The sequence below is a fragment of the Nothobranchius furzeri genome, chromosome 11 (assembly GCF_043380555.1).
Source record: "Nothobranchius furzeri strain GRZ-AD chromosome 11, NfurGRZ-RIMD1, whole genome shotgun sequence".
In the NCBI taxonomy this organism is placed as follows: domain Eukaryota; kingdom Metazoa; phylum Chordata; class Actinopteri; order Cyprinodontiformes; family Nothobranchiidae; genus Nothobranchius; species Nothobranchius furzeri.
This window is the reverse complement of record NC_091751.1, coordinates 59,744,910-59,765,105: the sequence shown is the minus strand read 5'-3', so window position 1 is coordinate 59,765,105 and position 20,196 is coordinate 59,744,910. Positions and strand designations below refer to the sequence as shown.

Sequence of the window (20,196 nt, the reverse complement as noted above, 5' to 3'; positions counted from 1 at the left end):
CGGGTAAAAAAAATACCAGGGAGGTTATGTGAGGTGATCACTGATTAAAAGAAAAGCGAGTGGTAGGAATGCAGAGTCCTATTCTTTAGTCTCACCTCTTCTAAGACAACTCCTAAACCTCACCTGCATACAGCCACACTTATGTTCATCTGTCTGATGATTTTCAGATGTTGATAATGTATTCAAATCCAATGTCAAAATGCTCATATTTTGTTGAGTAGCTCAACGTTCATAAGATTTCTGCAAACGATGCGTTATTTTGAGGCCCTCCACATTACAAAAGGAGCATAACGAAAAGCCATTTAGGTTTACAATTCAGTAGGAGACAATCAAATGAACAGCCTCTTTTAACAATGGAAGAAGCCTTTTGTAGAATCTCACATCTTCTTTTTCTGGATGTAAAGTCATCAGTGAGGTCATTCTATGCTGTGCTACTTCTGAGTTAAGCTGAGCTGATTATATGACAGCCAGGTCACTCAGTTGCTCTCGTGCCATAGATGAGCCTCGGTTTGAGATGCTTGGCTCAGCAACTGAGAGGGAAGGTTCACTTCAAACGTCAGCACTGACCCTGCCATCACCAGAAATTCATCATACAAGGAGATTAGGATTTCTTTAGGCCTTAATGGTAAAATACACAATGAAATCTAATTAAATACAATTACAACAACACACACACACACACACACACACACACACACACACACACACACACACACACACACTCACACACACACACACACACACACACACACACTCACACACACACACATATATACATATATATATAGCCCTGGAGCAATTGGTTTGTTCATTAAAATACTTATAGCGATTCACGGATAACATACCCAGACTTTAAAGATTACATTTCTGTAACCACAAGGTGTATTTCAGTACTTTTGTCTCATTGTAAATGTAACCATTGTGAGATTTGTTGTGATGTATAAATATGTGTTATAGATGAAGTGTAAATGGACATGTACATTGTAAATGCTGTGTACTGAGCTGATCAATAGGGGGCAGCAGAGCACAGCTACTATAGAAAGAGGTGCAGTGTAGAGTTCAGGTGAAGTTCTGCAGAGGGATACAAGATGAATGCTGTGTGTATGCTTGTCCCACCTGCCTGCTTTTTACCAACTGGAAAACATCTTCCTTTCTTTACTTTTTAACTCATTCACTGCCATTGACAACTAAAGTCATCAATTGCAAATTGAAATATTGAAAATAATACTTGAAAATATGGCGGGGTCTGATATTCACATTGTAGATGCAAACAAATTCAGGAAATCACATTGCATCATTTTAAAACAATTTATTAACAAAACATTTCATTGTTGATAATCAGGGCCACTGTAACAAAATTCCAGTCCATACCTAAATAGAACTATCCTCTTTTTCTCATGATTAGCATCAGCTGGGATGTTTACGACCACACAATTTTTTCTTTATTTTATTCAACAACATACCCATTTTTATGTGAAGCACACTTCTCTTATTTTATTTTATTTTTTTATCTCTTGTGCTCACTTCCGATCTGTAATTCTATTTGGATGCTATCTCTCCACCTCCATGGATCACCTGCCTGTCAAAGCATTTGGTTGGTCATATGATGCTTGATGTTAATTATTGCAGGCACGTGAATGGTGTCTGTTAACTTGTCTCTTTTTTTCTCTCCTCTTGCCTGGGCTAGCAGTAGCTGACAGTGCTGTGCGAACAGTGCGCCTCACGGCAGTAATGCAGACCCTTTATGCATTTGGAGAAAATGTGTTGTCTGCGTGCTGGGAGGGGTGGCGCACAATTTTTTTCAGAAATCTCTTACATTTCAACAAAAAAAGACCAAAAACATAACTACAGGTATGCACCATACCCTAGAAAAAAAGTCTACGCTGAGAGGTCAAATTTAAAAGTGCCGGCCCTGCGTACTGTTGAGTACCGGCCCACTCAAGCCACTGTTCATGTCAACAGGAGCTTTCCACATTAAACCAACTAAATTAGTTCAGAGTAAAAATGTTATAGTTAAAACAGCTTGTTTAGCCCCATGGATCAAACTGATGTGAAAAGGTTTAAGAGAGACCTCAGGAAGTCAGGGAGTAAGACAAGAAAACACACACGCACGCGCGCGCACACACACACACACACACACACACAGCAAAGCAAGCTGAGACAGACAGCTTAAAAGTGAAAGAGACAACCTCATCTTCCTAGTCCAGCAGAGAACAATTACAGCGAGGGAAGGAAACAGAAATACACAAAGAAAGGGATGGAAGAACCTGACCGTTGTGTCATCTGGGATCACTGAGCGCTGTAATAGGCTTGAGTCTAGTCAGTTGGGCTTGGCGCAGGTCGACTTGGCTGAGGATTCCTTTAGTCTCCTTGCCAAAATCAGCTCATGGGAATGTGATTCTCCAGCAGACCCAGTACTCTCCTAAAAAGTCTCACTTTGCTGGCTTTGGAAGAAAAATAAATTACAGGCTTCCCAAAGGCTTCCTAACTGGCGTAATATTTACCCACTGCTTCATGGTGGAATTTAGATGATTTTAACACTTAAACACACCTGGCAAACTCACAAGGCACACGTTGTTTCCTTTCAGCCCACACTGCTATATTTTCATGCTTATTTATCCTACCTGTGCAAAGGGGCAACTGTAATACATAAAATGTTCTATGATTATTCTCTCATTTCAGTTTTGTCTAATCGCTCTGCATTTTGGTTAGAAGTCACATCACTAGAGTACCTGCTGTCTCATCAAAAGTTCATTCAGGTGTTTTTGTATAATTATCGACCTCTCTCCAACTATCCTATCATAGTAATATATCTTCTAGTATGCTTTAATATTTACTGTGCAATGCTGTCAGGGTGGAAAAAAGCAGCGTTAGATGAACCTGTTATTACATTTCTCTTCTTCTGTTGAAATGTGTCTTTGGTTCAGGTTTGGTTGCAACAACTCATTACAGGAAATTTGGTCCATTTTTTAAAGGTTTTTTTTTTTTAAGTTCAACCATGTTAAGGGTTTTCCAGCATGAACAGCCTGTTTAAGGTCAAAGGTCAGACACTTCCCTTCATTGTTTGTCCTTGGAGATTTGTTATTGTTGCACCAACATATCTTTCCTATTGCTGAGTCATGAACTGTGACCTTTACCATAATAAGAAAGGCCTGATTTTTTAGGTGTTCTGATCAGTTTCATTTGTTTATTTATTTATTTGTTTGTTTGTTTCTTTGGTTGGTTATTATTCATTCATTTATTATTTATTTATTTATTTATTTTACTTTTCAAACATTTAACATTTAACTTTTTATTAGAAACACAATTTTATTTGTTTCAGATTGGTTAAGTAAGTAAATAAAACTTCATTTATACAGCACCGTTTTAGAAATGGATCACAAGGTGCTGCACAATGCCATCATAAAATAGACAAACAACAGTAAAATCAGTCAATCAAATATATCCCGAAAATAGGAGTTTTAACAGTATTTTATATTTATTTTATTTTTTATTCTACCTGACTTAGGAGAGGAGAGAAGGGTGTTCCGACGAACCAGGGCAGTTGCAACAAATGCTCGTTGACCTCTGGATTTCATCATCATGCGGAAAACAACCAAAAGACTTTGGTCACTAGACTTGATCACTGAAAAATCCATTGGAGACATAGTTTTTAAAAGCTTTGCATTATTAACCAGAGCTCGGTTAGACAGTTCCGTTTAACAGAATGATTTTTGTACTGAATCCTAGAACAAACTGGGAGACAATGAAGATGTATAACAGGGGTAGGCAATTCTGGTCACCAAGTCATCCAGCATGTTTTAGTTGTTTCCCTATTCCAAAACACCAGATTTTAACCAGTATGTGATTACCAGGCTTCTGCAGAGCTTGAAAACCTGGTGAACAGGTGATTCAACCAATGAATTAGCTGTGTTTGTGCAGGGGAACAACTAAAACAAGCAGGTAGAAGTATCAGTAAGTAAGTAAGTAAGTAAGTAAATTTTATTTATACAGCACTCATCACAGACATAGAATCACAAAGTGCTTCACACTGATCAAAACAAAATAAAACAAAGTAAATAGATTAACATCATAAAATCAAAATGCTCTCAAAACAGAATCAGATTTACGTCAGTAAAAATAAAGTCATAAAATTATAAAATTTCATAAACAGATGAAAGATAAAAAATTTGATTTAAAAAATAAGAAAATAAAAGACTTAGGTAAAAGCAGCTTTAAATAAAAGGGTTTTTAGCTGTTTTACAAAAGTGTCCAGACTGTCAATGCTGCGTAAGGATATAGGAAGATCATTCCAGAGTCGGGGTGCAACAGTCTGGAAGGAGCGATCACCTCGACTTTTGTATGTGGTCTTTGGAACTTCTAGAAGGTTCTGGTGGGTGGTCCTGGGGGCTCAGGTTGGAGCATAAGGCTTTAACAGTTCAGTAATATAGGGAGGAGCTTGACCATGTAGAGCACTGAAAGTTATAGTCAAAATTCTAAAATAAACTCTAAAAGTAACGGGTAACCAGTGCAGAGACATTAGAATAGGAGTGATGTGTGCTCTTCTGTTTGTTCCAGTAAGAAGCCTCGCTGTAGAGTTCTGGACCAACTGAAAGCGGTCAAGGGCTTTTTTGTTCAAACGTGAAAAGTGTGTTACAGTAATTTAGACGAGAGAAGATAAAGGCATGGAAAACCATTTCAAGTTCATATTTTGACACCAACCTTCATAGTGTGGAGATACTTCTTAAAAGATTAAAACAATTTTGGACCAAATTTTTGAGTGACCTTCAAGAGACATTGATTGGTCAAAAATAAAACCCAAATTCCTTAAGTTTGTCTTGACGGCAGAGGATAAATGGCCAATTTTAGACTAATCAAGGGAACGATGCTCTCAGGGGCAATGATCAGACATTCAGTCTTTTCAGAGTTTAACTGAAGGAAGTTATCTTCTAGCCAGCTGGTGATAGCTGAAAGACACTCTAGTAATTCAGACAGTTTATAGAACTCAGAATCCTTAAAGGAGCAGTACAGCTGAATAGCATTTGCACATAGGTGATAAGAGACATTATGAAAAGAATCAAGTATCTGTCCAAGAGGGTGTATGTACAGCTGAAACAACAGTGGACCCAAAACAGAGCTTTGGGGTACCCCAGAGAACAGATCAGTAGAATCTGACATGATTTGGTTTTTATACAGACACTGTAACTTCTGTTAGAAAGGTACACTCTAAACCAGTCTAGAACAGTTCCAGAGATCTCCACCGAGTCACCAAGTCTGTAAATTAAGGTGATGTGATCAACAGGGTCAAAAGCTGCAGAAAGATCCAACAATACTAACACTGTGAATTCCCTGTTGTCTGCAGCCACCGTGATGTCACTGGAAACTTTAAGCAAAGCTGTTTCTGTTGAATGCCTTTTACAAAAACCAGACTGGAATTTGTCTAAACTGTTGTGTAGTTCCAGAACAGTAATCAGTTGATCTGCCACAACCTTTTCCAATATTTTAGACATAAAGGGTAATTTAGAAATGGGTCTGTAATTTTTAGGCTGACATGAGTCCAAACTTGGTATTTTAAGGATAGGTTAAATTACTGCATGTTTGAAAACAGATGGTACAGAGGCAGATTGTAGAGATAAATTAATAAAATCCACAGTGCATGGGGCAATTTGGTCAAACATCCTGATTAACAAGGTAGTAGGAATTAAATCAGCAGGGCATGAGGTTGGTTTCATGTGTTTCTGAATGAGGCAAGTGTCCTGGAAATCTACAGGAGTAAAGACAGACCATGATTGAGAGGGAGGGGGCTGGGAAGTAGATGGGGTGAAAAACTTGCCCTGATATTTCTGATTTTATCGTCAAAGAGTGCTAGAAAGATGTTACAGTCAGACCTTGAGTAAACTGGCATAAGAGCGACGTGAGGTGAAACAATCTGGTTTGTGGTGCCAAACTGGACTTTAGAGTTATTTTTGTTTACAGCAATTAGCTGAGCAAAGTAAGTGGCCCTGGAAGTTTTCACCATCTCATTCAGAGATGTTATCAGTTCTTTAAAATGCAGCCTGTGACTTTCTAATCTAGTTGACTTCCAACGTCTCTCGGCTCTGCCATGTCCTTCTGAGACTGTAAACGTTTTGATTAATCCAGGGACTTTTTCTCTTGCTACAAACAGTTATCTGCTTAACAGGTGCTACTTTATTGAAGATACTGCAGCATTGTTTATCCAATGACTGGATGAACAAGCTTGGATAATCACCCTGAACTGAGCTGCTGTCAAATAATCTAGTAAATCCATCCACCGCTGACTGATTAATGATACGACTCTTTGATTTTAGGTTGTGAGGGACAGATTCAACATTTGATTGGACATTAAAGAAAATGCAGCTGTGGTCACTCACAAGAACCTCTTCAACATGTAAATGATTGATTTTTAGTCCTAAAGAGAAAACAAGATTTAGAGTGTGACCCATTTTGTGTGTGGGGCCTGAAACGTGCTGCTCTAAATTAAAAGACTCCATAATAGACATGAACTCCACTGCTGTGCTACATTTAGGATCGTTAATGTGTAAGTTAAAATCACCAAGGATTAAAACTTTTTCTAGTTTGATCACTGATGATAGAAATTCTCCAAATTCAGAGAGAAAAGGACCAGCTGGACCGGGAGGTCATTAAAATACAGTGAAATACATTTTGTAAACCTGCTTTGATGACCTGACATTCAAAAGTTGTAAAAGGACCATTTTTCACCAGATTACAGACGTGTTTGTCCTTAAAGACCACAGCAAGACCTCCACAACGACGTGTTGGGCGTGATGTGGTAAACACAGAGCAGTTTGGTGGACATATTTCATTATAATGTACAAAATAGCCATCTTGCTGCCATGTCTCCGTAAGAAATAAATAGTCCAACTTTTCTCTGGTGTACAGCTCATTTAAAATAAAGGATTTGTTTGAGATGGAGCGGGCATTTAACAGGGCACATTGAACTGAATCCTGGAGAACATTAGTCTTCTTAACCTGCTGGAGAGGGATGGCTTGTAAACATCTGGTGTTCTGGGTTCTCCGGCCACGAATACAGTTTATGTCTTTGCTGGTTGATAAATGAACTGGAATAGGGAAACTTTTACGTTTGTCAGCAGAAGACAACATTTTGGGAATTGTGACCTTTGGAAGACACACAGAAGACTGTTGCATTATGGGAGGACTGTAGGGAGTGATGTTATTTGAAGTGGAGGTTTGAGCAGAGGCCGAAGAAGGTGAAGATCTCTGGGATGTAAACTGTCAAGTCTGTGGAAGGGAATCCACCATAGATATATATCTATGGGACTGCACAGCATACCGGATGTTAGCGGTTCGCATGCTTGAGCCATGTCGGTTAGTGTGAATGCCATCTCGCCTGAAAAAGGAGAAACGGTTCCAAAAGAGGTTAAAATTATCAATGAAACCAAAACTGTGGGATCTGCAAGGAGACTGAAGCCAGGAGTGGAGAGAGAGCAGACGGCTAAAACGTCCATATCCATGAGAAACTGTGGGGATCGGGCTGGAGATGAAATCAGACATTCCACTGCTCTTCAGAATGTCAAAGAGATGGTTAAAATGCTGTTGTGTGATGACAGACTCCCGGTGTGTAACATCGTTTGATCCCACATGAATGATCGCTCTTTTAACTGAAGCTGGGATGGAGCACAGCAGACCAGGAAGTTTATCCAGGAGAGCAGGTATGGTGGCTGATGGAAAACAACTCGTCATGACGTTGAAAAAGCAGACAGTCCTGATTATTGAATCCCCTTTCAGTAAAGTGGTAGGTGAAAACAGTGGACGAGGTGTAGAGGGCTCCTGATTTGTGTTCCCGTGGAGTAGTGGAGGATTCTGGGTTTGGGTTCCTGTGGTGTCGTGGAACTGGGGGGTTTGAGGTGGAGGGTTTGCCATGGAGGAGCTCACCTCCTTAGCCAGGGCAGGAGGTCCAGCAGAGTGTCGACACACAGCATCCTTTAGTATTTTGTGTCGGGCATCAGAGGTTGAGGTCTGGGGGGAAGAGACTGCTGAGGTTGCTTCTTCCGGACTACAGGCTCCTGCTGGATGGGATCTGATTGTTGGGAGGGAAGAGGAGGCCTAGAAGAATCAGCTGGTTGTTCCTCAGCAAGTGAAAAGAAGTGGTTTGAAAGACTGAGGTCAGGTGGGGGGTTGGGATCAACCACAGGGGCTCTCCTACGGCCACGTACCACAACCTCTGACCAAGATGAAAATTGGTCAGGAGTAGAGCTGGAAGTCGGATTTCGTGGTGCAGAGAGATCCCAAGCAATGGTGTCTTGGAGTAGAGAGTTTTGCACAGATTGCAGTAGAGAGTTTTGCATGGATGTTTTATCTTCAAATTGACTGGCAATGGTCTCGGACAGTACAGGAAAACGAGATCTAAAACTATCCAGCACCATATCCTTCTTTTGCAGTTCAGGAGAGAGTCGTCGTATATCCTCTTTAAGGTTTTCAATTTTTTCATTTGCTTTAGAATGCATAAAGGCATCATTGTGGGGCAGAAAGAGCGGGAGGACAGACATTCAAGATAGCTTCAAGGTTGCTCACACTTTAGCTGAGCTGCCTCTGTCCGATCCGAAAGATTTGTATTCCAAATAAAGGTCCAAGAAGTCAAAGAATCAAAAAAATTAACAAAGGTCCAACAAAAGAATCCAAAAAATAAACAAAGGTCCAACAAAGTTCCAACAAAATCACAAAATCCAGCGATCAGTGACAGGAAAAAACGGGTTTTAAGAGGAATTAGAGCACAAAAAGTAAGAGCTGAAGTAAACACGGCTGCCACGTCTCAAGGATATTATCATATGGTATTATCAGAGTGATTTAAGAATACTTAGGTGTCCTAGTCAACCGTCTGGCCACAGAATTCTGCACTATTTGTAGACGCACCATTTTTAGATGCTGCAGTGAGGGCGGTATACAGAGAGTTGCAATAGTCCAAACAAGAAGACACAAAACCATTTATCCCAACTTCCATTTCATTCCATTTGAGTGATATTATTGAATAATTTAGTAGCAGAGGGAGCCAGAGACTGTACATGATAATCTAAATTAAAATCAGCATGAAAGTGTACTTTAAGATTCCTAACAGTCAGCTTAACCTAAGATGCTAGAGGCCCGAGCACTTCTAATATTTCATTTCTATGTTTAACAGTAACACAAAAAGAATTTCTGTTTTATCTTCAGTAAGGTGTAGGAAATGTTCGGCCATCCAACTGTTCACAGCTGCAAAGCTGTTTAATACAGCTTTGCGTTTAATCCATTCTGAAAGTTTCAATTGTTGTAATATAAAAGAACGTCATCGGCATAGCGATAGTATGATAACATAGAAAAAGACTACAGAATTTACTTTAAGAAGAGCGTATAAATGCTTTAGCATTAGTTATTTTATAACTGGGTGGTGGCAGGTGATCATCCCCACAACTGTTTTATCATAACAAATCGATGGCATTTTCTGGGGATGTAAAACGTAGTAGCAGATGAGTGCTATTGGTATTTTAAACATTTATCTGAAAATAAGAACAGTTTGACTTCATCAAAGTGTAACACTTGTTAAATATGTAGAACATTATCATAAAAATCTTGCACGAAACAGCCATATTCATCCATGCATTTGCATAAATTTTGTCTTTTGTTTATTGATAAACACCTGCTGTGACAACATAATCTGTTGGAAGTAATTGGCATGACTGTGTTCTGACATTAAAATAAAACATCTGTGACAGAAGAGACATTTTTTTATAAAAATATGTCTCATAAACCTTAAATGGGACCACTCTGCTTGTGATGTGATGTTTAATTTGTTTGAGATTTAAGATATTTTTACACCATAAATGAATCTGCATCTGACTGGCATTTCTCAGTTTCTGTATGAGACCGTGTTGGCAAACAATGAGGCTGATCTCAATTTCTTGTCCCAAACCCCCTACCCACCATGTTTTCATGTTTTTATCTCCGCAGATGAATTCAAAGCCTTCCTGAAGCGTTTGCCCACCGACCGGTTTTTGAATGTGTCCACGATTGCTAAGTTCTGGTCTACTGATCTGTCCCTTCAAAAGCGCTACACTCAGCTGGAGGCTAGCACTGCTCTGGTGTTGGGGAAAGCCCAAAAGATTGTCAGGAAGCTGTTCACCCTCAGCAAACGCTGTCCCAAACAGCCTCGCATCAGTCTGCCACGGGAAAGGTAAGCCAAAGCCAGCCTCTGCTACAATGTTTGGAGAAAGGAGGACTGATGTTGCCCATTTGACGTTAATAATGTTCAAAATCTATTTTTTGGGTTGATTTCAATGAAAAACTTGTTTTAAAGGTATGGAACACTCATTTATTCAATACATTTGCAGTTGTCTCAGTAGGAATAAATGCCTTGTAAGTCATACTCTATACTCTAAGGAAACAAAGCTCTGGTGCACCATTTTCAGGAAGTAAAAGTGAGCCACATCATAGTTGAGCCTGAGACAACAAGATTTAGTCTTATTTCCTAAAATTTGGACATCCTGCCTCTGATTGGATAACAGCATCATGACTCTACCGCTGACTGATTTTTTACCTTTTTTTTGCAGCTTTGATGTTTTATCTCCACAAATAACTCAGGCCTGAAGGAGTTTAGCTGTGTGGTGGAGCTGCTAATGGTAAATTGTTAAATGCCCTGTATCTGATACAGCACCTTCTGGAGTCCCTAGAACCCCAAGGCGCGTTACAACACAATCAGTCATTCACCCATGCACTCACACATTCACACTGTGGTGGCGATGAGCTACAAAGTAGCCACAGCTACCATATGAGCACACTGACGGAGGCGAGGCTGCCGAGCACTGGTGCCACCAGTCCCTTCGACCACCACCAGCAGACAAGGTGACTTAAGTGTCTTACTCAAGGACACAACGTTCAGATTGCTGGATAACCCGCTTGACCTCATGAAAGTTCTTGTTCAAAACATTTTAGAGATGCATAATGTCTCAGGTCCAATTTTATGATTCGATGTAGGTCATTCATATCTGACCTGTGTTTACTCTTGTTGTCATAAAAAGCGTAAAACCGCTCATCTTATCTCACTACGCATTAATAATTTGCCACTTTCCGTGTCATAATATTCAATTTACTATCAGAACGGTAGCTTTGAGCTGGGGAAATATTGATATTTACCAGGCTCACCTCCATTTCCATATAATGTTTAGGAATTTTATTTTTAAATCAACAAGTCTCTCTCTATATGTCACCTAGTGCATTGGGGCAACATCAGGATGCATTTGAAAGGCTGGACCAAATGAGATTCCTTTCTTACACCAAAGAAATCAATGCATTTAGAAGGTCTTCACCTCTCTATAGGTCAGAAAGTTGTAAGAACATTTCTTCTGAAACAAGAGATGAAGCAACTCCCTGCTGTATAGCCTAGCATTCCATCACTTTTATGCGCCAATTGCTTCACTAGATAATGAGCTAGATAATCACTTGTTTTGTTTCAAAACATCATTTTTGTGGAGAAAGTCAGTACACCATGTTCTAGCTGTGTATGCTGTAGTGTAAAGTGCTTTGGAGTCCTCTGTCTCTAAAAGGTAATTATAACAGTAGGTGGGGTGGCCTGAATTGGTCCAGTCTGGTCTTGGTAGCATCAGCTCGCCCATTTAAATAAATAAAAACATAAATTGTTTTAATAAGTATCAAGTGTTTCAAAGTTTGCTTAGATATAACTGGGAAGTCCCTACTAAAAGTGTGGATAAGTTTAGGGCATTTGGTTGATACACGTGTGCACTACACATTAAACACTGCATTTTTCTCATCATGATAGCTGCATCATATCCGCTAAGAATGTCTTTGTTGTGAAAATGAATCTCCATCTGAGAATATCCTGCTGTGAAGCATGAACACCGTTTCTAGAGGACTGGAGTCACAGGCAGATTGATTAATTGATTAAGATCCATGTTAGTAAAAACATTAAGTTGAAGAGTGATGTCTCAGAGAGTAAATGATCCACGTTTCAATAGTGATACTCTGTAGTTATTAGGAGTATAAACAGCTTTGCTGTAGATTTAAAGTCATTTTGTGTTTCCTGTTCCTTTGCAGGCCTGTTGGGTTTTGGCTCAGCACAGCTCAGTCTCTGCTTTACTGCAATGAGCACGGAGTTCTGGGCTCCTTCTCTGAGGAGGTGAAGAGCTGTAGCTGCCCTGTGGATCAGCCCACCTGCCAAGGAGTGATCCCCTGTGTTGTGGGCACCACTCCCACTTCCTGCTCCCTCTGTGCCACAGACAACGCCACTCGCTGTGGAGCCTGTCACCATGGAAACCTCCTTCACCTGGGTTCCTGCCGCCCGAGCATTGCCTCATCCCTGGACCACTATCTTAACTTTGATCTGGACATGCCGGATGCTGAGGTTCTCATAGCTCTTTAAATGTTTACCACAGTATAAAAAAGACACACTATCTCTGATTATATTACATAATTAAATTAACCTTAAAGAAGCAATATGGAAGAATTCTTCAGTGAATAATTGAGAATAATTTGCGAATAATCACAAAAACAGTCTGATGTCTCAATCATGTTGGAAGCAAGGTTACATTAATACAGATTTCCTTCCTGCCAGCTTGGGAGGGGGTCATTATTTCTCCTTTTAAAAAGAGGGTAGTAGTCACTGTTTACAATCTGTGAGTCTGCAAGGTTGTCAACTCTGCACCAAGCTAATGCTGAAGTGCCAGCATTTGTAATTCCACTCCAGCAGGTAAAAATCTACAGAATTTTTAAAGAACCAAAGCCAGTAAATAGGAGTGACCTAGAAGTTATTTCGTGTACCCCTAAGAAGTCACTGCATCTTTTTGTTTTACTCTAACATCAGGTGAAGCTGGTGTAGGGTTTGAGAATTTGAGTGCTTTAAGAGGTCAATATATATTACCTCTACTTATGACCAATAAGCTGTGATACTCTATCTAAATATAGAATATCAACCTGCTTGGTCTTTACTGTATTAATAAGAAGATTCCAGGATTCTTTGTTTATTAAGGGATTGTACACACTTAGTTTTGATTCAGAAAAGAGTCAATTTTATAAAAGTAAGAATTTATTTGACAAACAATTAAAACATGACAGGTTAACTAACATTTACTGTGAGTGGATGGAACTAGATGTGATGTATGAAACCTATGTGGGAATGCGATGTTATCAGAACTTCCGTGTCTAGGAGAGCCGAGTTCTGGATGTAAAAGAATTTGGTTTGCGTTAAGCTATGAAGATGATTATTTTCAAAAACACATCAGATGCAATCTGTCATGTCTACATACCCACTCGAAGACCCTCGTGATAGATTCGGAATGTCGAAGTCCTCGGACTTCCAAGCACCGAGGTCCGTAGAAGAAACTGCGGCACTACTAGACCGGTCTTAGAGTTGTCTTCAGGTTACAACAGACAGATGGAACCGCACATCTGGCGGACTCTTAAGGAGTTTGAACAAGATCTGCTTGTTCTGCAGGAACTGTTCGCTATATCAGCTTCGCAGGTGCAAAACGATTTTGACGACGTGTCAAAAGCTTTGATGGGTTAAAGAGGTTTTGCTTCAGATGGCTGGTCTGAAACTTTTCTCAAGAACTGATGAATCACCAGAGTGATCCAGTTTTAATGTTCTCATGTTATGATTGTGTAGCCAACCAGAGGTTGACAAGTTAAGGAATATTACCAAGACAACTCAGAAACACGGCTTCTTTGATCCGGATGCTCTTATCTGGGGTAAAGGGCTATCTATGTGTCACGCGTTTAACTTAACTTTACTTTGTCCTTGTGTGAGTGCAAATGGTGATGACCTCGTCATATCAACATGATGAAACATATTGCAATCAATGCAATCATAACATAACAATCATTTCAAACTTCAATCATTGAGCACAGATTAATGAAAATATTTCATTATTCTATAATTATTATAAGTAGCAATAAACAAACATTTATTTAATGATTATTTAACTTATAAGTTTTAAAAGTTCATATTTAATTTAAGAAATCATTCTTTGATGTAGAAACTAACCCAAGCTGCGAGTGTTCCTTATTTAGAGGTATGAAGAATCCTGTAAGACGATAAGGGAAGCTTGGACCTTGAGGAGAGAACATTATTGTTGACAATTCATTATCACGTGTTCAGAGCTGCAGAGAGGCTCTGAGCTCCAGCTGATGGGATGAAGGCAGGGCGATTTAAAGGGAACGCATGCAGTCTCGTGTCTCCATTTTGACCCGATGTTGAATGGTCAAACTGTACCTAAAAACTGACCATTGCCAAACATTACACTGGTTAATGGCTTATGTTGTGCTAGCAATGCTAACGGTGAATTAGATGCAAATAGTCAGCTCTAAAAATATCTCAAGCTACTTTTCAATTACCAACAACTCAGTATTACAGTGAAATGCATGTGTAAAGTGAATAATGAGTCAATCGTGTTGTTTTACTTTCTTTAATGGAGTAGTTTACTGCAAAAACTTTTTTTGTTTATTATCTTTTCTTCTAGTCAGTTACTTTAGGTGTTTCATGCAGGCTGCACATGAAAATAACCTCCTACACCTATCTCCTGCATTAGCTTTAGATAGAAACTAGATGGTGAAACACTAGGATTTGAGAATCCTGACAGAACTATGTCACACTGTCACTTAAAATTCATGGACTCACCCATCTTGACTCCTGCTGGGGAACGTTGTTGTTGGGTCAGTGTCCAGCAAACAGCGGAGAACATTTCTAATACTTTCTCTAATACTGGAGAAATATTACCGTAACAAGTGTAGTACCGTATTTTCCACACCATAAGGCACTTTTAAAAACCTTTGATCTTCCCCTGAACCAGCAGTGCGCCTTTTATACATGTGTTAAGGACGTAAGTGAAGCCAGCCACACTTGTGTCTGCAGGAAAACAAAGAGCCAGCCCGTAGCACTGCCCACCCTCACGAAATAAAAGGTGTGGCACTGCTCCACACAGCTATACCGGTAACCAGCCATGTCACCAGCGAAGAGACACGCTTACGAGGCAGAATTCAAGCTCAAAGTCATCGCTCACACCGTTGAGCATGGAAACAGAGCAGCAGTGAGAGAATACAAGATTAACGAGTCGATGGTCCGCAAGTGGAGAAAGCTGCAAGACCAGCAGCTGCAGGTGAAGAAAATACAGCATAGCTTCAGAGGCAACAAGGCAAGATGGCCGCTGTTTGAAAACCGAGTTGAGCAGTGGGTCGCAGAGCAGCGAGCGGCGAGCAGAAGCATCTCCACTGTCTCCATTCATCTCAAAGCTGCATCATTAGCACAAGAGATGGACATTGCGGACTTCATAGGAGGCCCTTCCTGGTGTTTTCGCTTCCTGCAGAGGTGAGCGCTTTCTATCCGCACTAGAACTACCGTCTCGCAGCAGCTAACCGCCGACTACGCTGAGAAGCTAGAGTTGTTCCGCTCCTATTGCACTAAGAAGATGGCAGACAAAACATCCAGCCCCAGCACATCACCAACATGGACGAGGTCCCGCTTACCTTCGACATCCCTGTGAACTGGACCATGGAGAAAATGGGGACCAGCACGGTGTCTGTGCGGATGACCGGCCACGAGAAGTCCTGCTTCACCGTCGTGCTCGCCTGCCAGGCTGATGGCCAGAAGCTGCCGCCGATGGTCATCTTCAAGCCGAAAACTTTACCCAAAGAAAAGTTTCCCACTGGCATGATCATCAAGGCAACCCAAAGAGCTGGATGGATGAGGACATGATGGCGGTGTGGATGCGGGAGGTGTACACCAAAAGACGGGACACTTCTCCAGCCATGCTGATCTGCCACTCCATGCGGGCCCATCTCACAGACGCCGTTAAAGTCCAGTTGAAGAGGAGGAACACGGAGCTCACCATCATACCGAGTGGATTAACCAAAGAACTCCAGCCACTGGACATCGGGGTGAACCGGTCCTTCAAAGCGAAAGTGCGAAAAGCATGGGAGCGCTGGATGACTGATGGCGAACACACGTTCACCTAGACGGGCAGGCAGGGCCGATCGACTTATGCCACCATCTGTGTGTGGATTGCTGATGCCTGGGCCAACGTTTCTATCCAGACTGTTGTTCGAGCTTTCACCAAGGCCTGGATCACAATGGGAGAGCCGAGCAACGACAGTGACATTGACTTTGACGGCACATCGGAGCCGAGCGCGCTGGGTTCAATGCTGGGTCAGTTCTTCATGTCAGACAAGGAGGACGAGGATTTTGAGGGATTTATGGATGAGGGCTGAAAAAAAATTGAGTGCTTTTTTCAGTATTGCTGCTGAATAATTTTTATAGCTGCAATGGACAAATCTGTACAGAGCTGTGTTGCTACGGTCTGAAAGGCCAACAGCGCCTGTGCATAAAGATAGGACTTTCAACACGTTGTTTATGTTTAACAGCTGTACAGTGTTGCCACGATCCGAATGGGCAACAGCGCCCTGCGTGAAACTGGGACTTTAAATATGTTTATATTAATCATAAGCAAACAGTTGTGTTGCTGCTGTCTGAATGCGCATCTTCGCTCTAGCCGTGCCTGCGCGTAAAAATGGGACTTTTGTTTGTTAAACAGCCATACGTCTGATTGTTCATTCTTGCTGCTTAAAGCATCCGTGCAAAAAATGACACTGACAATTACGAATTTGTTATTTTTATTGTGAATGAGAGGAATAAAGTTTGATTTTGATCTAACTCCTTCATTTGGCTTATTGTACCAATTACGCACTACTAGGTGGAGTAATACTTCTATGCTCGGCTCTCGGGTCATTACAGCCACACAGTGGCCGCACATAATGCTTTATCTCCGGCCGACTCGGCTTCTCTGTCCTGCAGTGGTAAGAGGGGCTTAGCGCTGCGTTCAGTCAGTCATGCCGTTACCAGAGTTTAAATCTTCATTCTTGCTGCTAAAAGCACCCGTGCATTAAATTGGGACTAAATGTTACTTTAATAACAAGAAATGTATTTTTTAGTATAGATAATGAGTGGAGCAACGTTTGACTTTGATCTAATTGCCCAATTTGCCTTAATTGTGCCGATCGGGACTCTCGTTTGCTTTGCTGGGTGCGTGTTTTGATCCAGTGAGCCTTATGTGCAGACCAAACCTTTAACTAGGACGCTGATTGGCTGTAATCAGGTGAGCCTTATGGTGCGGAAAATACGGTAAGTGTTTTCCATAAAGTACCCAAGAGTACTAAATCCAGAAATGACAACGCATCTACTTAACAACATATTGTGTATGGCTCATCGTTGCTTGTCATTTTAGTCTGATTCAAAACTACAATCTAGATTCAAAACTGGCAACAGCCATGATATACAGTATTTGTTAAGAAATATAGGCTGCAGTACCAAAATGTGACCACAGATTGTCATTCTTACACAATGCACCTTTAAGTGTTGAATTAGGATTAAATGCTTGCGTTTTCTTTTTTACTTAGGTGAAATACTTACTGAAGCGACTGGACAGCAGAATAGAGGTCCATGCCATCTACATCAGCAATGACGTCCGCTTGGGGAGCTGGTTCAACCCTGCCTGGAGGAAGAGGATGCTTCTGACACTTAAAAGCAACAAAAATAAATCCAACCTCATCCATATGCTGATGGGTATTTCCTTTCAGATATGCTTGACAAAGAATTCTACTCTAGAACCCGTGCCTGTGATTTATGTGAATCCTTTTGGGGGTAGCCACTCAGAGAGCTGGTTCATGCCTGTGAATCAGCCTGAGTTCCCTGACTGGGAGAGAACTAGACTGGACTCCACTGCCAATGCACAATGTTACAACTGGACACTGTCAATGGGCAGCAAGTGGAAGTCCTTCTTTGAAACAGTCCACATCTACCTACGGAGCCGCATAGTCACAGATGATCCAACAGTGAATGAAACTCTCTTCTATGAACCATTGGACTTGGAAGACCAGACTTCAAACATGGGCTACATGAAGATAAACACGCTCAAAGTGTTTGGTTATAGCATGCACTTTGACCCTGAAGGCATCAAGGATCTAATTCTCCAGCTGGACTATCCATACACGCAGGGCACACAGGACGCTGCCTTTCTGATGCTGCTGGAGATGAGAGACCGGATTAACCGCCTGTCTCCACCAGCACCACAGCCACTTGACCTGTTTTCTTGTTTGTTGCGCCACCGCCTCAAGCTGTCAGCTGGAGAGATGGTACGAATCAAGGACTCACTGCAGATCTTCAACTCCAAGCTTCCTAATGCTTTTCCTGAGCCCGACCTGGCACAGCTGTGCAGCTAGCTAGCTTAGCACACCGACCAGGTTCAAGAGTAGGGTTAGGCACACAGAGTTGTTGTTTCAGGGACAATCCTGTTCTAATGGCCTCTTGAACTCAAAAAGATTGGATTAACAAATCTGCAACGGAAGTATGGGCCTTCCTTTTAGTCACGTTTGGCTGGTTTTCAGGTGTTTCCTTTTCAGAAGTTGTACCGGTCAGAAGGCATACTTTTGCTCTTACTGCCACACTTTTGGTAAACTTCATGAACAGTCACGGTCCAAAGGATTTACATTGATGGGATTTTGTGATTTAATCTGCAGAAGGTCTTTAGACATGCCTGGGACCTCTGCCCTGCAAAAGATAATGGAGATTTGATTTATTAGGAGGCACTCCTGAGTGGTGATCCAAAATTAGTCAAAGGATTTTCTCTTTTCTAACTATTTTCTTTGGATACAGAACTATCGGGCTGGGGGTGAGCAGATGGTGATACTATATATGATATGGTGAATGAGTTATGTTATGTTTAACACTTTGAAATTTGATAATCCTGAACGCTGGTAAAGTCTTTGTATTTCTTTTTAATCCACATCTTCCATTTTATCTGGCATCTGGAACTTGTATCTAATGTTAACATCTGAAAGAAAAGCCTGTTAGCGATGTTCTGGCCATGTATCTTTGCCAATAGAGGAAGAAAAACATTGGCAAACTGAGAGGGAGGAGATTAGCCTATGTTGATTTGTGTTTACGTTTGATCTGATGAAAGAAATTTGTCAGATGCGGGGAGAAGAAGGTCTGCAGACATGGCGCTGTAAATAACGCTCCATCTAACCCCAGATTGTGGACTAGTGCACATTGCTTTCTAGATAAAGGAGTGAAAAGACCAACAAAAAAAGATGTTTATAACAAAACAGACTCATGCCTTATATGGAAAGTCAATGTTAAGATAAGAAGCACATTTCATTTCTGTTTGGTTTCAACGCAAAGGTTGTAACGCTTTTTATATTTCTACCAAGACAGAACCGAAACAATCTCTGGAGTATGTGGTAATGTAGCTTTTCTATGTACAGTAAATGCCAATCACATTTTATGCTTATGTTTTGGTTTAGTGTTGTGGAAATTTTGCGTCACTTTTCACAGTGCCCACCAGTACTTGCACTCTGTATTTGTTCTGCAAAATCTTCAAATATACACATTCTCCATAAATAACAGAATTTGTTTCATTTTCCTAACGTTTCTTTATTATCTCAATTGTTTTATTTAAGGCTCAAGTAAACAAAATTACTTACTGGCTTTTGTTTTTTTAAATTAGCCTCTTTCTTTAATTTTATGATTTTCTTTATCTATCTATATTTTTATTTTTAATGCAGGTCAAAATGTTTTCCTGCAATTACCACAGCAAATGCAAGGTTTATCCAGGGGCAGTGATGCATCTTTTGAACGTCACAGACTTACAAGAATGAAAGTTGATATGATGTAACATGTAACACACCAGTTTCTCTATGGAAGTCAGTAAACCTTGTATGTCATTTTCAGCTGTTCTGTGCTCAGCTTGCTCAAGTAAAAACAAAGTGGTTTATCTATTTGGGAAATAATTTCTTTATTTCAAATGATGGTTCCAGCCCTTGTTGCTGGATCAAAAGGGATTGGGGATTCTGCATCACGTATATGTAATTGACCATATAAGTAAGAATATCACAGAGTGTGTGCTCTGCCCCAAAATAACTTGGTACTGTCTGGTCTCTAATGTCATCAAAAGTTGGCCCATTTCCCATGACTGATTTTTTTTTTCAAACTGACAAATACTAAGCCTAACTGCACAGTAATGGAAGCACAATTTCTTATAATTTCAGATAAATGCATGTGGACAGTCAGTGTCCATAGCAGGTTGGAGATATGACATGTCATGGCGTGTGGCAGGGACCCGATTGAACGGGCCTAGTAGCTTGTTGGTTGGTGAGTTTTTATTGTTCTTCTTGCTCCCCAAA

The 20,196-nt window shown here is 40.7% G+C and overlaps 1 protein-coding gene across 2 annotated transcripts in view; it reads left to right on the top strand.

Annotated features, from left to right (window-relative positions):
* brinp2 (bone morphogenetic protein/retinoic acid inducible neural-specific 2) overlaps positions 1–19,791 on the top strand; it is a 368,978-nt gene extending 349,187 nt beyond the window's left edge. For both annotated transcript variants that reach the window (XM_054736802.2, XM_054736801.2), the window contains 3 exons: positions 9,964–10,186; positions 12,064–12,370; positions 17,413–19,791. In XM_054736802.2, coding sequence (XP_054592777.1) covers positions 9,964–10,186; positions 12,064–12,370; positions 17,413–18,234 — 1,352 coding nt within the window. In that variant the 3' untranslated portion in view covers positions 18,235–19,791. The remainder of the gene's footprint in view (positions 1–9,963; positions 10,187–12,063; positions 12,371–17,412) is intronic.
* Positions 19,792–20,196: the final 405 nt, after the last annotated feature.